Source organism: Camelus bactrianus, chromosome 4 (assembly GCF_048773025.1).
Source record: "Camelus bactrianus isolate YW-2024 breed Bactrian camel chromosome 4, ASM4877302v1, whole genome shotgun sequence".
NCBI classification, from domain to species: Eukaryota; Metazoa; Chordata; class Mammalia; order Artiodactyla; family Camelidae; genus Camelus; species Camelus bactrianus.
In genome coordinates this window covers 35696976-35718622 of record NC_133542.1, presented here as the reverse complement: position 1 = coordinate 35718622, position 21647 = coordinate 35696976, and the positions used below count along the sequence as shown (strand labels likewise).

Sequence of the window (21647 nt, the reverse complement as noted above, 5' to 3'; positions counted from 1 at the left end):
CCTGACCGCAGTGTTGGGAGGGGGCACGGTCTGCTTGCCCACCAGCACTGGGAGCAGCACAGACCAGGGGCGCCAACGGGGGACCCCTGGAAGCAGCGAGCTGAGTTTGCGCAGCAGGGTGAGGACTAGCGACAGGACTAGCGACAACCCACAAAACAAAAAAGGAGGCCCCATTTAATAACAAGGGCAGGCTCTGACTATCAGGTCAATGGCCACAGTCCCAACCAAAGTGAAGTAAGACTTGACAACCACCCATACTTAAGACCTCTCAATAAAATCACTGAGAGTGCAGTCTCCATGGGAACAAATTCACTTTTTTTCTTTTTTTCCTCTGTTCTGCTTTCTTTTACTTTTTTAATTTTTACTTTTTAAACAACTGCATATGTCTCTATTTTTAATCCCTTAAAAATTGTTCTTTCAAATCATCATTATTACTATTACTACTACTACTACTACTACTACTACTACTACTACTACTACTACTACTACTACTACTAATTCACCTCAATTTCATTTTTATTTCTCTTGGTCTTGTTCTGTTATTGATTATACTCAGTCTTCAAATTTTTTTTGTTCTTTTTTCCTCTTTTAAGGTTTTTAAAATACATCTCGATTTTTATTTTGCTTCAACTTGTTCTTCTGTTATTGATTATACTGTTTTCAAACCCTTTTTTCTCTCCTTTTAAAATTCTTTTTTTTCTTTTTAAGTTTTATTTCCGCATATGCTTTAGATAGATAAATAAATAAACTCCTTAAGGACCACAATAGATAACTGATACTCCATAAGCCTCAGTGCCAGAAACATGAGCAAGATGAAGCAGAGGAACCACTCCCAATTAAAAGAACAAGAGAAATCCCCTGAAAGAATGATCAATGAAATAGCTATTGACAGCCTAACAGATCAAGATTTCAAAAAAGGAGTGATCAAACTACTGAAGGAACTAAAAGAGATTGTGTTTAGAGACAGAGAATATGTCAAAAATGAAACTGAAGCTATAAAGAGGAGCCAATTAAAACTGGAAAACTTATTTGCTGAGGTGAGAGCTGATCTAAAGGCTGTACAAGGCAGGCGAGATAATGCAGAGGAACGAGTAAGTGGCTAGAAGACAGATCAACAGAAACCACCCAATCAGAACAGCAGAGAGAAAAACAAATAAAAACCAATGAAAACAATGTAAGGGACCTATGGGATAATACAAAGAATACCAATCTACACATAATAGGGGTTCCAAAAGGAGAAGAAAGAGCAAAGGGGATTGAAAAGGTATTTGAAGAAATCATGACTGAAAACTTGCCAAACCTAAAGGAGGAAGCAGATATCCAAATACAGGAAGTTCAGAGGGTCCCAAACAGGAAGAACCCAAACAGACCCACACCAAGACATACTATAATCAGGATGGTCAGGGTTAAGGATAAAGAAATGATCCTGAAGGCAGCAAGAAAAATACAAAGAGTGAGTTACAAGGGAACCCCCATAAGGCTTTCAGCTGATTTCTCAACACAAACACTACAGGCCAGAAGGGAGTGGCAAGATATATTCAAAGTCCTGAATGAAAAAAAAGATGCAGCCTAGGGTACACTATCCAGCAAGGTTATCCTTTAGAATAGAAGGAGAGATAAAGAACGTCAGAGAAACAAAAACTAAAAGAGTTTAGCAACACTAAACCCATGCTAAAAGAAATACTGAAAGGTCTACTCTAAATAGAAAAGAAGCAGGATGCTACAAAAACGAGAAAACCGTAACTGGAAAGGTGATAACTACCATGAATTACAAATAGAATGAACATGAAATTGTAAAAGAAGACATCTAAATCATTAAGAGTGGGAGAGGGAAGCAAGAAAACATAGATTTTTTTTTTCTTTTTAAAATTTTTTGTTCTCTGTAGCATAGGGTTTGAGCTTATATTACTATCAGTTTAATACAAACAGTTATAGTAATGGGTTAATAATAGACTTACAAAAAAGGGTAATTACAAGCCAAAAACTTACAATTGAGTAACAAAAACTAAATAAAATCCAAGATAATACAAACAAAAATTATCAAACCACAAAAGGAAGAAAGGAACAAAGAGGAAATATCACATCAACTGCAAAACTAAGTTCAAAATGGCAATAAACACACATCTATCATTCATTACTGTAAATGTCAATGGACTAAATGCTCCAATCAAAGGACACAGAATGGCAGACTGGATAATAAAGCAAGAACCTTCAATTTGCTGCATATAAGAGACCCACTTTAGGGAGGACACACACAGATTGAGAGTGAGAGGATGAAAAAAGGTATCCCACACAAATGGAAATGACAAGAAAGGAGGAGTAGCAATACTGATTTCAGACAAAATAGACTTTAAAACAAAGGCCATAAAGAAGGACATTTTATAATGATTAAAGGAGTAAAGAAGATGAAGATATTACATTCATTAATATATATGCATCCAATATAGGAGCACCTAAGTACATAAAGCAACTACTAACAGAGATAAAGGGGGAAATTCATGGAAATACAATCATTGTCTGAGACCTTATCACCACATTAACATCACCGGACAGATCTTCCAGACAGAAAATAAATAACACAACAGAGAAATTAAATGATACAATAGAAAAATAAGATTTGGTGGATATTTTCAGAGCATTACACCCCCCCAAAAATAGGATATACATTCTTTTCAAGTGCCCATGGAACATTTTCTAGGATTGATCATGTACTTGGGCACAAAAGAAGCCTCAACAATTTTAAGATAATAATTATCTCAAGCATCTTTCCTGAACACAATGTCATGAAACTAGAAATCAACTACAGAAAAACAAAGGAGAAAAAAATATCATGGAGATTAAACAACATGCTACTAAAAAACCAATGGGTCAATGATGAAATCAAAGTTGAAATTTAAAAATACCTTGAGACAAATGAAAATGAAAACACAATCACACAAAATTTATGGGATACAGCAAAAGCAGTGCTAAGAGGGAAGTTTATAGCGATACAGGCCTTCCTCAAAGAAGAATAATGTCAAATAAACGATCTAACCCACCAGCTAAAGGAATTAGAAAAAGAAGAGTAAAAAACCCCAAAAGTCAGCAGAAGGAAGGAACAAAGATGAGGGAGGAAATAAATAAAACAGATAAGAAAAAAAAAAAAAAAAAAAAAAAAGAAAAAGAAAAAGAAAAAGAAAAAATCAATCAAACCAAGAGCTGGTTTTTTGAAAGAGTAAATAAAATCTACAAACCTCTGGTCAAACTCACAAAGAAGAAAAAAGAGAGAGCACAAATAAGCAAAATAAGAAAGGAAAATGGAGAAATTACAACCAATAACATAGAAATACAGAATATCATGAGAATATTATGAACAACTGTATGGAAACAAAATAGATAACCTAGAGGAGATGGACAAGTTTCTGGAAACATACAGTCCACCAAGACTGAATCAAGAAGAAACTGACCACTTGAACAAAACGATCACTAGAAATGAAATTGAATTAGCAATAAAAAAAACCTCCCTACATATAAAAGTCCAGGACCAGGCGGCTTCACCAGGGAGTTCTACCAAACATACAAAGAACTCATACCAGTCCTTCTCAAACTCTTCCAGAAGACTGAAAAGGAGAGAATACTCCCAAACTCATTCTATGAAGCCACCATCACATTGATACCAAAACCAGGCAAAGACACTACCAAAAAAGAGAATTACAAACCAGTATCACTGATGAACATAGATGCAAAAATCCTTACCAAAATATTAGCAAATAGAATCCAACAGCACATAAAAAAGATTATACACCATAATCAAGTGGGGTTTACCCCACGGACACAAGGATGGTTCGACATACGCAAATCAATCAATGTAATACATCACATCAACAAGAGAAAGAATAAAAACCACACAATCATCTCAATAGATGCAGAAAAAGCATTTGATATAATTCAACACCCATTTATGATACAAAACTCTCACCAAAGTGGGTTTGGAGAGAACATATTTCAACATAATGAAAGCTATATAAGACAAACCTACAGCCAGCATAATACTCAACATTGAAAAACTCAAAACCTTCCCACTAAAATCTGGGACAAGACAAAGCTGCCCACTATCACCACTCCTATTCAACATAGTCTTGGAAGTCCTAGCCACAGCAATCAGGCAAGAGAGAGAAATAAAAGGGATCCAAATTGGAAAAGAAGAGGTAAAATTGTCACTATATGCAGTTGACATGATACTATATATAGAAAACCTTCAAAGGCCCACACAAAAACTACTAGAACTAATCGAAGAACTCAGCAAGGTAGCAGGTTACAAGATTAACGTACAAAAACCAGTTGTATTTCTTTACACTAACGATGAATCAACAAGAAAAGACAGTAAAGAAACAATCCCCTTTAAAATAGCACCCAAAGTAATAAAATACCTAGGAATAAATCTAACCAAGAAGGTGAAAGACTTATACACGGAGAACTATAAAACATTGATTAAGGAAATTAAAGACTTAAAAAAATGGAAGGATATCCCACACTCCTGGTTTGGAAAAATCAATACTGTTAAAATGGTCATACTGCCGAAGGCAATTTACAGATTTAATGCAGTATCTATCAAACTACCCAGGACATATTTCACAGAATGAGAACAAATCATAGTAAAATTTATATGGAACCACAAAAGATCTAGAACTGCCAAAGCATTACTGAAGAAAAAGAGGCTGGAGGAATAACCCTCCCAGATTTCAGACAATACTACAGAGACACAGTAATCAAAAAAGCATGGTAATGGTACAAAAATAGACATATGGACCAATGGAACAGAATAGAGAGCCCAAAAATGAACCCACAAACTTTTGGTCAACTAATCTTCGACAAAGGAGGCAAAATATACAATGGGATAAAGATAGTCTCTTCAGCAAATGGTGCTGGGAAAACTGGACAGCAGCATGTAAATCAATGAAGCTAGACTCCTTTACACCATACACAAAAATAAACTCTAAATGGATCAAAGACTTAAACACAAGACAAGATAAAATAAACCTCCTAGAAGAAAACATGGGCAAAACATTATCTGACATACATCTCAAAAAATGTTCTCCTAGGGCAGTCTACCCAAGCAATAGAAATAAAAGCAAGAATAAACAAATGGGACCTAATGAAACTTACAAGCTTTTGCACAGTAAAGGAAACCATAAGTAAAACAAAACGACAATCTACAGAATGGGAGAAAATTTTTGCAAAAGATTAAACTGACAAAGGCTTGATCTCTAGAATATATAAGCAGCTCATATGACTTAATAAGAAAAAACCAAACAACTCAATCCAAAAATGGGCAGAAGACCTAATCAAGGAATTCTCCAATGAAGACATACAAATGATCAAAAGGCACATGAAAAAATGCTCAGTATCACTAATTATCAGAGAAATGCAAATCAAAACTACAATGAGGTATCACCTCACACCAGTCAGAATGGCCATCATTCAAAAATCCACAAATGACAAATGCTCGAGAGGCTATAGAGAAAAAGGAACCTTCCTACACAGCTGGTGGGAATGCCAGTTTGGTGCAGCCACTGTGGAAAACAGTATGGAGAGTCCTCAAAAGACTAGGAACAGACTTAGCATATGACCCAGGAATCCCGCTCCTGGGCATATATCCAGAAGATACCCTACTCAGAAAGACACCTGCACCCCAATGTTCATAGCAGCATTATTTACAATAGCCAAGACATGGAAACAGCCTAAATGTCCATCAACAGATGACTGGATAAAGAAGAGGTGGTATATTTTTACAATGGAATGCTATTCAGCCATAAAAATAACACCATACATAACGCCATTTGCAGCAACATGGATGTCCCCGGAGAATGTCATTCTAAGTAAGCCAGAAAGTGAAAGAAAAACACCATATGAGATTGTTCACATGTGGAATCTGGAAAAAAAGACAAGACAAAGACAAAGACAAAGACAAATGAATATAAATACAAAACAGAAAGAGACTCATACACATAGAATACAAACTTGTGGTTGCCAGAGGGAGGGAGGTGGGAAGGGACAGATTGGGAGTTAGAAAATTGTAGATACTGAAAGGTATATATAGAATAGATAAACAAGATTATACTGTATAGCATAGGGAAATATATACAAGATCTTGTGGTAGTCACGGTGAAAAAGAATGTGATAATGAATATATGTTCATGTATAAATAAAAAATTGTGCTCTACACTGGAAATTGACACATTGTAAACTGACTATAACTCAATAAAATTTTTTACAAATGTAATTTGTTATGACAATAACAAAGGAAGAAGGGAATGGAGCCATATGGGAACATAGCTTAATATACTACTGAAATTAAGTTCACATTAATATGAACTAGATTATAAATTAAGATGTTAATTATAATTCTAAAGGCAGCCACTAAGAAAATAGCTCAAATAATACATAGTAAAGGAACAAAGGAATTAAAATGGTACAAGAGAAAATATTTAACATAAAAGCAATAATGGAGGAAAAACAGAAAAGTCATAGGACAAATGAAAACAACTCAACAAAATGGCACATGTAAAATCTTAGTAATTACATCAAATGCAAATGGATTAAACACTCCAATTAAAAGGAAAACACAGAATGGACCAAAAAACTACGATCCAACCAAATACTGTTTTTAAGAAACACATTTTACATTTGAAGACAAACAGGTTTTCAGTAAAAGGATGGAACTCTTCTACATAGTCAAACAGAACTCTGTTTTCCCTGTCCTAGCAATCCTCAGTTCAGTAAAAAGTAACACTATCCATCACTTGTGAAGTCAGAAAGTTAGACTGGATCCTTGATTTTTACACAGTATGATCCTTATATCTACTCTCTGAGCAAATTTTGTTGGTTCAATTTTCTATATTTATCAACTGCTACCACCCTAGGTGAAACCATCATCTCTTGCCTAGACTACTGTAGCAGCCTCCTAACTGAACTCCCGGCTTTTATTTTTGCCTCATATGGGGCAAAAATTAACTACAGTCCCTTCTCCATAAGGCAATCAGGAGTTCTTTAAAAACATATATATACATGAAACACTGTTTCTCTATGGCTTAAAAACTTCCAGAGCCACCTCATAGTTTCTCACTGCACTTAGAATCAAGTTCAATTTCCATTCTTTATCTTCAAGGGTTTTCTAATACAGTCTCTGCCCACCTCTTGTAGCTGCTACTTCTCAAGGACATTACAGTCATCCCTTGATATCCTCAGGGCATTAGTTCTAGGACCCTGCCATTCCCCTCACTTTCCTATATTGCTACCAACATTAACAGATGCTCCAGTCCCTTGTATAAAATGGCATAGTATTTGCATATAACCTACATACATCATTATTATAGGATGCAAAAGTACATCATTACTGCAGTTTAAAAGCTGTACATAAGACATATTTTGTTTTTACTATGTTTTTACTAAATGATCTATTCCTTATCCCAAGGTTAAGCATGAATACAATTAGGTTAAATGTTTAAAAAAAAATTCAAAACTTTAAATCATCTCTGAATTACTTATAATACCTAACACAATGTAAATGCTGTGTAAATAGTTGCCAGGCTACGGCTAATTCAAGTTTTGCTTTTTGCAACTTTCTGGAATTTTTTTTTCCTGAATAATTTTGCTCAGTGATTGGCTAAATCCATGAATGCAGAAACTATGAATGTGGAGGGTCGACTGTATCAGACCCAAGAAGACAATGAAGCAGAACAAAGTGTTAAGAAAGTGTTAAGTGTTAAGAAAAAAAACTGTAATTTAGAATTAAATATCCAGCCACATTAATATTCCAGGTGACTGCAAAAAAGGTATTTTTCAGCACAAAAGGACTCAAAGTTTATCACCTAAAGAACTTCTCTAAAACACCTACAGAAGACGGCCAGTAAGAAAAAATAACAAAAAATCCGCACATCCTCAAAAGGAGCCAGAAGAAGTGTGATATAACAGTAACATGATCAAATAAACCAATAAAACATACTATTAACTCTAAATACAGTGAAAAATAACATCTCAAATAACTGACAAAATTTCTGATGACAATGGCATAGGGTGGCGGAAGAAATAAAAGCATGCTAAGATTCTGATATCATTTAAGTGCAAGAATAAGACGACTGATTAACTTAAAAGTATGTGTTATTTAAACTTTAAGAGTAATCAATAGAACAGGCTTAGAATATACAACTTCAGAAAAAAATGGAATAAAAACTTTGATCAACAGCAACAGAAAATAAAAAGGGGAGCAGGAAGAATCAAACAAAAAGCACAGTAAGTAGAAAACAATGATAAATATAAGCTGGTTAAACTCCTTTACTGTATGAAACAGTGTCTCACACCAAACTGAAAAAAATTAGAAAGCAAAATCCAGTATATGTTATTTATAACAGGTAAAATAAATCAAAACATGAAAGAACAAACAACAAAGCTTTAAAATCTAAAAAGCAAGAACTAATACAATTACAAGGAAAACTAGACAAATCTACATTCACAGGAGGTACTGATACTTTAAAATGGATAAATCAAGTAGATAAAAAAAAAAGGAAATAGAATATTTGCATAATATAATTATAGTAAGCCTGAGATACATACATATATATATAAAACCACACCTAAAGACAGAATACACATTCTTTTTGAATATATGTAGAACATGTATAAAACCAAATATAAAAGAGGTTTCAAAAAACTCTAAGTCATTTAGTCCATATTTATTAACCACAAAGCAATATAAGTAGAACTATACATCTTTTAAAAGGCTTAAAAAATTCCATATCCACAGAAATTAAAACAGTAATAACTCCCATATAAATTTAATTAAGATCAGAATTATAAGATCATAAGCCAAAAAACAATAAAAGCACCTATCAACACATGAGATGTAGTCAAATGATGAGGAAAAAATGTATACCCTAAACTGTATTTATTAAAAATAAAAAAAAGAAATTCAAGAACTTATAAAAGTGACAAGCCCTGGCAATTATGATAAGGGGAAAAAAGAGAAAATCAGGTTCTAAGAATACTAAACTACTTACAACATCTTGCATAACAATAAAAAAATAGTTAAAGATGGAACAAAATAAATTCTTAGGCCAATCTCATATGGTGCAAAAAATCCAAAATACAACATTTTCTAGCTGAATCCAGCAATGTACTAAAATACCAAGTGAGATTTATGACATGAATGCAAGGATAGTTCACAGTTAGACAACCTATCAACCTGTTTGGGGTTTTAAAGATGAATGTGCCTTTTCCCCTTCTAAACTCTAACTACATAATAGAAATGGAGCATAAAGGGTTCAATCTCACAAGGACAAAAGGAATAAGGGAGAAGACATCAACAACTAGAGATTTCAATGAATATTCAGAAGAGTAAACAGAGAGACAACTAACTTAGCAGCCTATTATAAGAACCACAGAGCAAAGGGTGAGTGAAAGAGAAAGGAACAAGTAAAGAGCTGACTCATCTTACAAAAAGAAAAATCCTAGATACTCTTGGAACTAGGGAAATGTCAAACAGAAAGACTTCACACATTAAGGAAGATTTCTGTGGAAATTTTTATTTTACCTTGGGGAAAGTAGAGTGTACCATGGGGAGTTACTTCTGAGTTCTAAGTCATTTAATTCTGTTGAGCCATTAGTTCTCCACCAGCTATTTGGATGTAGTATGATTGCCCTGTACATACTTTAGAGGAGTTTTGAGAGGGAAGATTTTGCTATGAATACCTTAAAGTAATGTTGAGACTTCTGAGGAATAAAAAAAAAAAAAAAAAAGGTATCACACAGAACAGAATTACCCCTACCTTCCCCACCTCCAATCCCACTGCCTCTACATCCCCTCTATACACATACCTTGTGCACTAATACAGGCAAACAAACTTCTGTCAAGAAAATTTGAGGTTTATTCTATGGAGAAATTAAATAAGGGAGAATTGGGACTTGAAGATAAAGGCACAGAAAAAGGGGTAAAAACTGAGAGATTAACGTAATGCTTCAAACACCAGGAAATGCTTCAAGTTACACATTTACCCTTAAGACAGGTAATTCAAACTTCATTTTCTGAATAGTCCTGGAGAATAGAACCCTAAAGACACCTGGGGATCTCTTAGTTACAAAGCCCACTTTCTTGCCCAATCATCCTAAAATAATTTTGCCATCAAGTCCTACCCATGCACAAAGAATTTATAATCAGCTTTGTAATACCCTACTCTGAATGTAAACAAACAGAATAAAATCCCTTATAATTTCTGCTATTAACAAAATCACCACACTATTAAAAAACTATTAGCCATCCAGCTACAAAGATTATAACACATGTATATGAATAGTTTTGAGCAATTTTTCCCAATTAGCCTCTCTACAATGGCTATACTTCCAAATCTTAGTTCCCCTCACTGATTAAGACAAGAAATAGAGAATGAGGAGGATCTTAGACAATTCCCAAAACATGAAGTTGTCTCATAACCCATACCTGAACACAAGTTAGGGCAAATTAGCATAACAAAAATTTCAACATAAGATCTTACCTGTTTATCTTTTCTTTCTATAATATCTTGCTTTTGCTTGCATTTTTGAGATGTCTCTTTAATATCTATTGCCTATAAGATTGAACCAAAAGAGGGGAAGTTAGTTAAAAACTCAAGCAAGCCAATTATGTTGCCATGTTCATCTAAATACTAAGTTCTTAACGTAAGTTAACCCACAATGCTTTTCCATGATTGAATTCATAACAACACCCAAAATACCAACACTTATTTGCAAATATATAAAATGTTATTCCTATTGATATGAAAAATAGCTGCAAGCAATATGCATAGGTATGTTTCTTTATCTCTTCACATTTATTTCCTCATGCTATTTTATCCTAAAAACAATCCTACAGAATAGCAGGGTCTATGGTTTAAACCATTCTCAAAGTAACATCTAACTCCAAAATCTCCCCTAAAGGTTAAAAGCCACGATCACAAAAGTTTTGAAGTTATATTTTCAAAATACAGGGAATATTCCATATGCCATTATACTACTTATTCCTAAAAAATCAAGTTTTTTATATTACACTCCTTCAAAAGGGTACATAACTACAAACCACATATGATAAATTCACAAAAGGAGTTCATTATGTTTAAGAACACTACCCTGAATCCTCTTCTAACTGAAACAATCACATTTCATTTTTCTTTTTTTATACCTTAGAATTTCTATAAAGTAGTAAGCCTCGAACAATGATGATTAGGATCTTTAAAGCCCTGTGCTAGTAGAGTTCCTAGTAAAAGTTTAAGAACCAAAGCTATAAGTAAATCTACAAAATATTTTTAAAAATCTGTGAAATATTTTTTTGTATTTGCTAAAATAAAATACAGGGACTCCAAAACTGAGCCAGAAAAATACCTTCTCTTTAATTCGAGCCTCCAAATTGTAACGTTGCCTTTCAATTTCTTCAATTCGATGTGTCATAGGAATCTGACCTTCTTTAAGTTTTCTGACCTCTTCCTTCACTCTGTCACGAGCTAGTTTTACTTCTTCATATTCCTGACGAACATTTTCATATTCCTTGTGATGAGTTCAAGAAAGAGAAGTTAATGCACTACTAGCTTAAAGTAACACATGTACTAAAGTCAAGGTACAGGCAGAAACTAAATTTATGAAAAGACAGCTTTACATCTCTTTGGCAGGTCCATTGCTAAAAAAAAAATGCCCTCTAAAACAACTTCAGAAATAGTAAATACCAATATTAACGATTGACTCACTGATATTCATTGAGCATTTATCACTAGGCTGGACTCTATGACTTCCATCTCTTCCTGTTTCTAAAACTTACATCCAAACGGATACTAAAGTGAGGATCTCCTCTAGTCTCTCAATAAGGGATTCAAAAACAAAAGAAGCAAAAGAAACTCAGTAATGAAAAATAAAAATGAAAAAAACAAAAGGAAAATGGCTCAAAAGAAAAATAAAATGAAGCATCCAGGTAAAATGCTGCTTGTCAAGTCACAGGAATTAATATTTGTTTAAAAAAATGGAGTGCTAAGAGAGCATATAGTAAGAATGAATGGTAATAAGAGAAAACAATATAATCATTAGAGTAAATTTTTAAAAAGGGAAAAAACTGAAAAAAGATTGAAATTAGTCTTAAAAGGAGAAATCAAAAGACTTCAAAAGGCAAAGCAGAATAACAATGGACACAGGAAAAATGTAATCAAAATGAGATAAAGAAATGAAAAAGTTTAAGAATAATGGAATTATGAGAAAGAGTAAAGTGAAGCAGGGGTGGGGTGGGGTGGAGAAGGTCGCAGATATAGCCACATACTTTCCTAATCTAATAATTATTCCCATTCTAGCTTTAAAAACATTAAACTTTCTTATTTTGTTGCACTCACTGAAAAGTAACGCATTGAGGGAAATGAATCTTTAGCCCAAACTGTGGTTCTAAGTAATAAAGTATACATAACACAGTGATCAAAAACAGTAGCCTCAGTAAAGTTATAAGCATATGAGTGGAAGATTACAGTTAATATCCTTCAGCTTCTTCTGTAGCTGAAGTTGGTAACAGAAGCACCCTCCAAGTAAATTCTCAGTGACCCAAGGACGCTCAAAAGATTTAATTTTCCATATGTAAACATTTTTAACTCATCAACATTTTATTAAAAAAAAAAACAACTATCTGTTGAGGACTCAAATCTGGAAGAATTAAGGACACAGACAACTGTTTCCTGTTAAACAACAACAACAACATAGCACACAGCTATATAACTTCACCAAGAAAGAAACAGATAAATTTTATTACGTGTGATATGTGAAACAAAAATGAACAAAAGCACCTAATTTGAATACACACTAATTAATGCCTTCTTTATAACTTTTGTTACTTAAAGAAACATTATTTTGCCTTTAACAACTAGACTTACCACCCATGGCCTTTTTGCTTCAAGCATCTCAATCAAATCTAAATGTCGCTTACGTTCATAGAACCTTTCCACATCTTGTTTATATCTTTCATTCCTCTGAATCATTTTCTCCAGATATTCAGTTTTCTCTTTGCATGAGGTCTAAAACAAATATTTATTTAACAATTAGTTTAACCAAAAAAAGACAAGTCAAATCTTTTAATAATGAAAAATGTACAGTCCTAGCAAAATTTCACAATAAAGGACTCAGGCATTTTTAAGAACTGTGTAAAACTAATGTGCACACCTGAGTTCCTGTCTAAGCTGTACAATTTATTAGTCATGGGACTGTGAGGAAGCCCTGCCACATCTCTAAGCCTGGATTCTTCTTGCCTAAAAAGAGAAAGATCTGCCCAACTGACCACAAGGGTAGAAGCAACCTGACCTCCTATAGGTGAAAGCTGAACAAAAGCTGTAATGTGACATACAAATGAAAAGTGGTATTATTATGATTAGCATGTCATGAATACCCATGACTTAAGGACTTAGAAACGAGATGAAGGAAAGCTAAAATTCAATCTCTATACTGCAAATTAAAAAATGCAAAGATGGACTGAGAACCTAGAATACATGCTTGTTTTCTTTCAGAGGATGGTATAGGTAGTTTCAGTGGGGAGTATTATATTGTTTGATGTGAAAGAGAATAAAAGGACTGGAAATATCTGAAGTAGGACAACAGAAGTACAACTCCTTTGTCCATTCACTCTGAGTAAGTATAATATTGAAACAGCATTAAATTATAACAAAACATTGTCACGTACAGACAGTTACAGTTTAAGAGAAAGTATCTGTTTATGAGAATTCTTATCACAAAATTTACTGAATTTATTTTAGTTGTTGAGATATGGAAAATGATTCACTAAATAATACATCTTTTCAAATGATATGCTATAGAAGGACATTTAATTTTTATGTTTATTAAAGGTGAAAATAAAAATTGAACACTGCAACTAAATAGTTTTTTTTTTTACAAAGTCTACCTTATACAGCTGAAAAAATATGAGAAATGGCTAACAGAGATGGTGTATTAAAGTCTAAATGATGCCTGCTGTATTATCCAAAGCCTTACATTGCTTGACATATGGTAGGTGTTCAATATATATTGAACGAATAAAAGAATACTGAAACTTCCTGAGAGAAAAAAATTCTTTATAATACTATTATTGGTTATTTAGAAATTCAATTAGTAACATGTATTTGATGAAATGATAGTTAATTTTTCAAACTTTATATCAAATCCATTCTTTTTGTCACCTAATTTAATTAATGTTAGCAATAAAATCCTGGATGGAAAAAACCACAAATACATGAATTCACTCAACGAATCAGAGCTACTATTCACTCTCCCACATTCTGAGACATGGACATCAATGAGACAATAAAAATAAGTTGTCTATTTATAAATACCTCTAGTTGTTTTTCTTTCTCCCTGAAGTTTTTGAGATCACAGTGGTATCTGTGCATTTCTGGAGGACCAACTGACTTCTCAGTAGCTTCAAGGAGTTCAATTTTACTGAGTTTAGCAAATTCTCCAACTTTATCCTACAGCACAAAACTTAAACATCAGCTACCATCATTTATAAATATGTTCAAAACATATTTCACTCAATGATGCCTGTCAAGATGAAACTCATTTAAAAGAAAAAAGCCTTTAGAGATGGGAATCTTAATATAAACGCCGTTCTTTCATGTATTATTCTTTAAAATAATAAAAATGAACTTAGGGTATAAACTATCATCTCTTTGAAAACCTTAAAAAATTTCACTGTCAATATTTCTAGGTTAAAATGTTTATATATAATAAATAGTTTGAAAAATAAAAGAAAAAATACTCCCCTGGATTGAAATGATCATTATCTACCACACATCAATTGGATTGGAATATTAGAAGTTTTTTTTTTTAAAAGGGCAATTTTAAACATCTACTTCTGGAGACAGTCTCATATCAGCTGATAAATGCTTCCAAATTTTAACTTATAGCTAATTTGGACATAATAATCAAATCATCATTGCTTCTGAAGAAACAAATGAACTATAATTCAGTCATTAGACAGCATTCAAAGACATTATCAGGATGCTTTATTTTTACTAAACAAAATATAAAAAGTTTTTAGAACGTACACCTATAGATTTAATAGTCTTAGTGTATAAAATATTTTATACAAATACACTAAGTTGTTTAACAAAATTTTAAGAGCCTACAGATGGAAGCACACAGCTATTCAGGTTACTCTCTGTACTTAAAAATAATACCTTTATTTCCTTTACAGTACTTTCACAGACCTACTAATTGAAAATTTCCAAATTACTACAAATTAGTAAGATTATACTGTAAGAGATGAGATGCTACCATTGACAGAGAACTTTTGTAAGTATTAAGACTGCTATGCTCATTTTGAATAGTAACCATTACAATAACCCTTAAAAATATTTACATTCTCACGACATAAAGAAGAAACATTATACATAAAATTTTCTTATCTTTACATTTAAGTTTCTCATACCTGAGGTAGAAATTGGCAAAGATTGCCCACTTGAATATTTAAGGCTGCAACTTGCTCTTCTACTACTTTCTGGGTTGTAGATTTTTTGTTGATGAACCAAAAGGACTGATTTTTTGCCACATCAATCTCACGAGTGATTATAAGATTGCCAGAAGTCCTGAACCTAGTTTAAAAAAATTTTTTTAAATCTTTATATTCAAAATACATACATTATTTTAGAAATGAAATTTCTAAAATTCTCCTGCACCAAAGGTTGCCAGATAGGATTTTAACTATAATTTTTGTTCCTTTTGATATTTTGGACCCTCAAAATAAGGAAAGCCTGACATTTTATTAGTGATAATACATAATTGATCATATGTAAGTTATTACTCTTTCAACATTTGAAATTAAACTGTTAAAAATAAAATTAAAACAAATGCCAGTACAAATTGCCAAACACTGCCAGAGGATTCACATATCTGGAGTTATTTATCCTCTAATCATTATGCTACTCTCCAATCACATGCGTTGACTGCAATTCAAAATGGGCCAGTACATAACCATTAAACCTTGAAACCCTCTCAACTTGAAAAACGCAGGAATGTAAACCAACTCTTGCATGTGCATTTCCAGAACATCAAAACTGCCCATACAGGTGGCCCATGGCTCCTGTACTCCACTGCTCTAAATTCAGAGGGGCCTATATTGCGTGACTATTAAGCAACATTAAACAAAAGAAAATCTGAAAGAAGAGTATTTACTTATTTCTTGCTTTTAGGAGTACTACTGCTCCACACCTCCCATTTATTCATCCATCTTCTTCATTGGCAATCAGCAGCATGTGGCAGAAAGATAAATTATTGGTATCCAATGGCTAAATGAAAATGTAAATGTTGTGTGTGTGTGTATGTTATACTATAATTAGAATTTTTCAAACAATAAGATTTTAGGACTTAAAAAAAGTAGCTTTAAACTTTCATTTCTAGCAGCATATCTAATGAAGTATCCTTCTTGATTCTCTTGCTGTAAACAATTAAAAATAAGATATAAAATACTAAAATATATTTGTAAATGTATTTATAAGTTAGCATCAAAGTAAGGTATTCTGGCCAAAATTCCAGTGCAGGCAGGAACCCGGAAGTGGAAAAATGAAACTGCCTTTTACCCTGAGGGTATGTGGCCAACCAGGTGGTAACCTTGCACATTCATTTTTATGATCTCCTGAGAGAGGGGTGTTGCAGACAAAGCCCAGAGTTCTCCAAGGTGGAGAGTTTAACAGAAACCATCCCCCAAAGGCTATACTCTCAGTGTGAGGATAAACTAGAAATTACTCCATCACCACCACCATTAGCAATAGCAAGGTAAACTCTGTCTCAAGCTATGCCTTGAACTGTGAAACAAACAAAAAATTCACCCTAAGAGTTACTAACCCAAATCAGTCTTAAATAGATTTGTACCTGAAGTTACATGACATACCTAAGGAAGTTCAAAACCCCTGAAATTGAGAATTCTGTAAACTGTGACCCTGGTTTAAAAATATCCAATGGTTTATAACAAAAATTCACTCTGCAGGGAATCTACCTTTATCATCAAAGAATTTAATGCAGATGAAGTTCCAAGAGAAAGGAACAGCTTTCTGGAAAAACACACAAGAAAATAAAGCATCAAGAGTAAGTTAGAAATAGAAAGTAGAATCATACCGGAATAGACTCAAGTATAAAATAAGTACGTTTACTATATTTTAAGAAATAAAAGATTGAAAATATAAGTAAAGAACAAGTAGATCTGAAAAAGAACCAAAGAGAAATGGATCTAGAATGCAGTACAGAGACAAAAAAATGAAAAGAAAAAAAAAAAAAAAAAAGAGAAATTTGAGATTTCCAGTCAAGATGGTGGAGTAGTAGGACCATGAGCTCGCCTCTCCTCGTGACTATAATGAAACCACAAATGACTGCTAAACAACCGTCGAAAAAAAGACTGGAATCTAACAAAAAAGATCTTCTTCAACTGGAAACATAAAGACGGAACCACAGCAGGACGGTAGGAGGGGCTGGAGATACAATCAGGCCCCATACTTCCCCCTTCCCGGGGTGGGCAATCCATAAGCTGAAGAATAATTAAGTCACAGAGGCCCTCCCACAGGAGTGAGAGTTGTAACTCCACATCAGGCTCCCCAGCCCAGGGTTCCAGCACTGGGAGGAGGAGGAGACCCCAGGACATCTGGTTTTGAAGGCCAGTGGGGCTTAACTCCAGGAGTCCCATGGGACTGGGGGAAACAGAGACTTCATTCTCTTGGGACATGTACACAGAGTCTCACATGAGCCAGGTAGGTCCAAAGGCAGAGGCAGTTATTTCATAGGAACCTGGGCCAGACCTCCCTGCTGGTTTTAGAAGGTCTCCTGGGGACATAAGGGATGGCTACAGCTCACCCAGGGGATACAACAGCTGGTGGTAGACATTCCAGCAGTGTTCATCTACATGGGCATTCCTGGAGGCTGATAGCACCAAGACCCAGCCCCACCCAACAGCCTGTAGGGAAGCCTCAGGCCAAACAACATACTGGGAGGGAACACAGCCCCACCCATCAGCAGACCTCCTACCCACCAGGCGTCCAGGACCAAGCTTCACCCAGCAGTGGGCAGGCACCAACTCCTTCTGCCAGAAAACCTACGTAAGCTTCTAATCCAGCCTCATCCACCAGGGGGCAGATAGCAGAAATAAGAAAACAATCCCAAAGCCTGTGGAAGGAATCCACAAACCCAGGCCAGACTCTACACTGGGACCAGCTGGACCCTGGCTCTTGGGTGACAAAACAGGAGTGTACTGCTGGGACGCACAGGACGTCTCCCACAAAGGGCCACCTCTCCAAGGTCGAGAAACTAACTAACCTACCTAAAAACACAAACAGAAAAACAGACAGTATGAGGCAGCAGAGGAGTATCTCCCAGGCCAAGGCACAAGATAAAATCCCAAAAGAAATAAGTGATGAGGAGATAGGCAATTTATCTGAGAAAGAGTTTAAAGTAATGATGGCAAAGATGTTCAGAGAACTCAAGAGTATAGATGCAAGAGCATAGTTTTTAGCAAAAAGTTGGAAAATATAAAGAATACCCAGAATTGAATAAAATCACTGAAATGAATAACACACTAGAAGGAATCAAGAATAGACTAAATGAGGCAGAAAAATGGATCAATGAGCTAAAAGACAGATTAGTGGTAATCACTACTGCAGAACAGAAAAAAAAAAAGAATGAAAAAAATGAGGATAGTTTAAGAGAACTCTGGGACAACATGAAACACATCAATATTCACATTATAGAGGTCCCAGAAAGAAAAGAGAGAAAGGACCTGAGAAAATTTTTGGAGAGGTAATAACCAAAAACTTTCCCAACTTGGGAAAGGAAACAGTCACCCAAGTCCAGGAAGCACAGAGTGTTCCCACACGGGATCAACCCAAAGAGGAACACACCAAGGCACATAGTAATCAAATTGACAAAAATTAAGGATAAGGAGAATATATTAAAATTAGCGAGAAAAACAACAAATAACATGCAAGGGAACTCCCATAAGGTTATCAGCTGATTTTTCAGCAGAAACTCTACTGGCCAGAAGGGAGTGGCACAATATATTTAAAGTGATGAAAGGAAAAAACTGACAACCAAGAACATTCTATCCAGCAAGGCTCTTGTTCAGATTTGATGGAGAAATCAAAAGCCTCACAGATAAACAAAAGCTAAAAGATTTCAGCACCACCAAACCAGCTTTACAGCAAATGTTAAAGGAACTTCTTTAGTCATCAGACCATAACGAAAGAAAACAAAAAGCAGACAGACCAAAAAAAAAAAAAAACCAAAAACCAAAAACCAAAACCCTACAAAAGATTGCTTTGGCTGTTTGGGACCTTTTATGATCCCACATAAATTTTTGAATTCTTTGTTCTAGTTCTGTGAAAAATGTCATTGAGTATTTTGACAAGGGTTGCACTGGATCTGTAGACTGCTTTGGGTAGTACAGCCATTTTGATAATGTTGATTCTTCTAATCCAAGAGTACAACATATCTTTCCATTTCTTTGTATCTTCTTCAATTTCCTTCATCAATGTTTTAAAGTTTTCAGAGTATAGGTAACCTCTTTGGTTAAGTTTATTTCTAAGTATTTTGTTGTTTTTGATGCAATGGAAATGTTTATGCTAGTTAAAAATTCTGGCTTTTGAAGTGAAAAGAAGAGGAAAAAAAGTGAATGAAGGGCCACAAATGGCAAGATATCCTTTTTTATGGGTGAGTTATATTCCATTACATATATATGCAGCAACTTCTTTATCCATTCATCTATTGATGTGCACTTAGGATGCTTCCATATCTTGGCAATTATAAAGAATGTTGCTATTAACAGTGGGGTGGATGTATCTTTAGTTATCAAAGGAATAAAGCCAACCACAAACTAAGTTTAAAAAGCTAAAGCTCTAAATGTTCTTAGAAACAATGAACAGTACATATATGTAAATTTTTAAAATATGGGCAGCATATTGTGTATATGTATTTACAGGCAATATACTGTGTATATGCAGTCAAACTGTAACAATTCTACGTAATAAAACTGAAAAATGGAAAAAAGAATGAAAAATTTGAAAGATGTTAAGAGACACTGACGACCAAGAAAGCCTAACAATCTAGTAAGTTTTCTGGAAGGAAAGGAGACAGATAATGGGTCAGTGGCAATACATGTAGAGAAAACAGGTTAAGAATTTTCTGAGCCATAGATTTGAGAAGCTCCTTAAATCTGAAGCTAAATAAATAAATAAATAAATTCATACCTAAATATATGTGAAGCTATGTAACACCAAAAACAGAGGTATGATTTCAAAAGCCTCTTGAGAAAAAGGGAATTACTATCCAAGAAACTAAGATTAGATTCACAGCAGAAGACAATGGAATTACACTTTGTATGTGCTTAAAAAAGAAAAAAAAAAAAACAAAAAAACTTTCAGTGTAGAATTTTATATCCAGTAAATACATCTTTAAGATTTAGAGCAAAATATTTACAGACAAATCAAGTGTTCCACTAGATAAGCCTCATTAAAAGAAATGTCCTCTGGAAGAAAGAGATCCCAGAGGGAAGAAAAGAAATGCAAGAAAGGATGAAAAGCAATGCAAACAGAAAATATGTGGGGTAATTCTAAACAAATATTGACAGTTTAAATTCATAATAGTTATTATATCTTGAAGAGTTTAAAAAACAAGACAATTAAGATAGTATATAAATTCAGAGAATAAGTTATTAAAATAAAACTAGTCTAAAATCTTTATTCAGGAGGAGATGAAGATTCAATTGTCTAGATTCTAATTAAAATATTTGTTAAGAAATTTAATAACCATTAAAACAAGAGAAGAATGCATAATTTTCAAAACAATAAAAAAGAAAAATTAAGCCCCCAAAATTCAAATGAAGGCAAGAGAGTTACGAAATATTCAAAAGTGAAACAAATAAAAAGCACAGAATAAGATGGTAAAAATAAGTCCAAACATGTAAGTAATTACAATAAATGTGAATGGACCATTATGTGCTATTTAAGAGACTACATGAAACACAACACCCAGCGATCCTTGTTTAAATGAGATACGAGGGAAATAAAAAGCTTGAAATAAATGAATGAAAAAAGATAACCAAGGAAAGGCAATATACAGAGTCAATGCAATCCCTATCAAATTACCAACAACATTCTTCACAGAGTTGGAACAAAAAATGTTAAAATTTGTATGGAAACACAAAAGACCCCAAATATCCAAAACAACCTTGAAGAAGATGGAGCTGGGAGAATCATGCTCCCTGACTTCAGACTATACTACAAACCTACAGTAATCAAAGCAGTATGGTACTGGCACAAAAACAGACACATAGATCAATGGAACAGGGCAGAAAGACCAGAAATAAACCCATGGACTTATGGTCAACTAATCTACGACAAAGGAGGCAAGAACATACAATGGAGAAAAGACAGTCTCTTCAATAAGTGGTGCTGGGAAAACTGGACAGCTACCTGTAAAACACTGAAATTAGAATAGTCTCTAACACCATATACAAAAATAAACTCAAAATGGATTAAAGATTTAAATCTAAGACCAAATACTATAAAACTAGAGGAAAACATAGGCAAAACACTCTTGGACATATATCACAGCAATATATTTTTGAACTGGCTCCTGGGGTAATGGAAATA

The 21647-nt window shown here is 34.0% G+C and overlaps 1 protein-coding gene across 4 annotated transcripts in view; it reads right to left on the bottom strand.

Moving 5' to 3' along the window:
• SMC5 (structural maintenance of chromosomes 5) overlaps positions 1-21647 on the bottom strand; it is an 87953-nt gene that overhangs the window by 43105 nt on the left and 23201 nt on the right. For 2 of the 4 annotated variants that reach the window (XM_074361675.1, XM_074361676.1), the window contains exons 4-9: positions 15449-15611; positions 14352-14486; positions 12906-13046; positions 11389-11550; positions 10527-10598; positions 9853-9906 (exon numbers count right to left, since the gene is read on the bottom strand). In XM_074361675.1, the coding sequence (XP_074217776.1) occupies positions 9853-9906; positions 10527-10598; positions 11389-11550; positions 12906-13046; positions 14352-14486; positions 15449-15611 (727 nt within the window). The remainder of the gene's footprint in view (positions 1-9852; positions 9907-10526; positions 10599-11388; positions 11551-12905; positions 13047-14351; positions 14487-15448; positions 15612-21647) is intronic. The other 2 variants (XM_074361677.1, XM_074361678.1) reach the window with 1 other exon arrangement.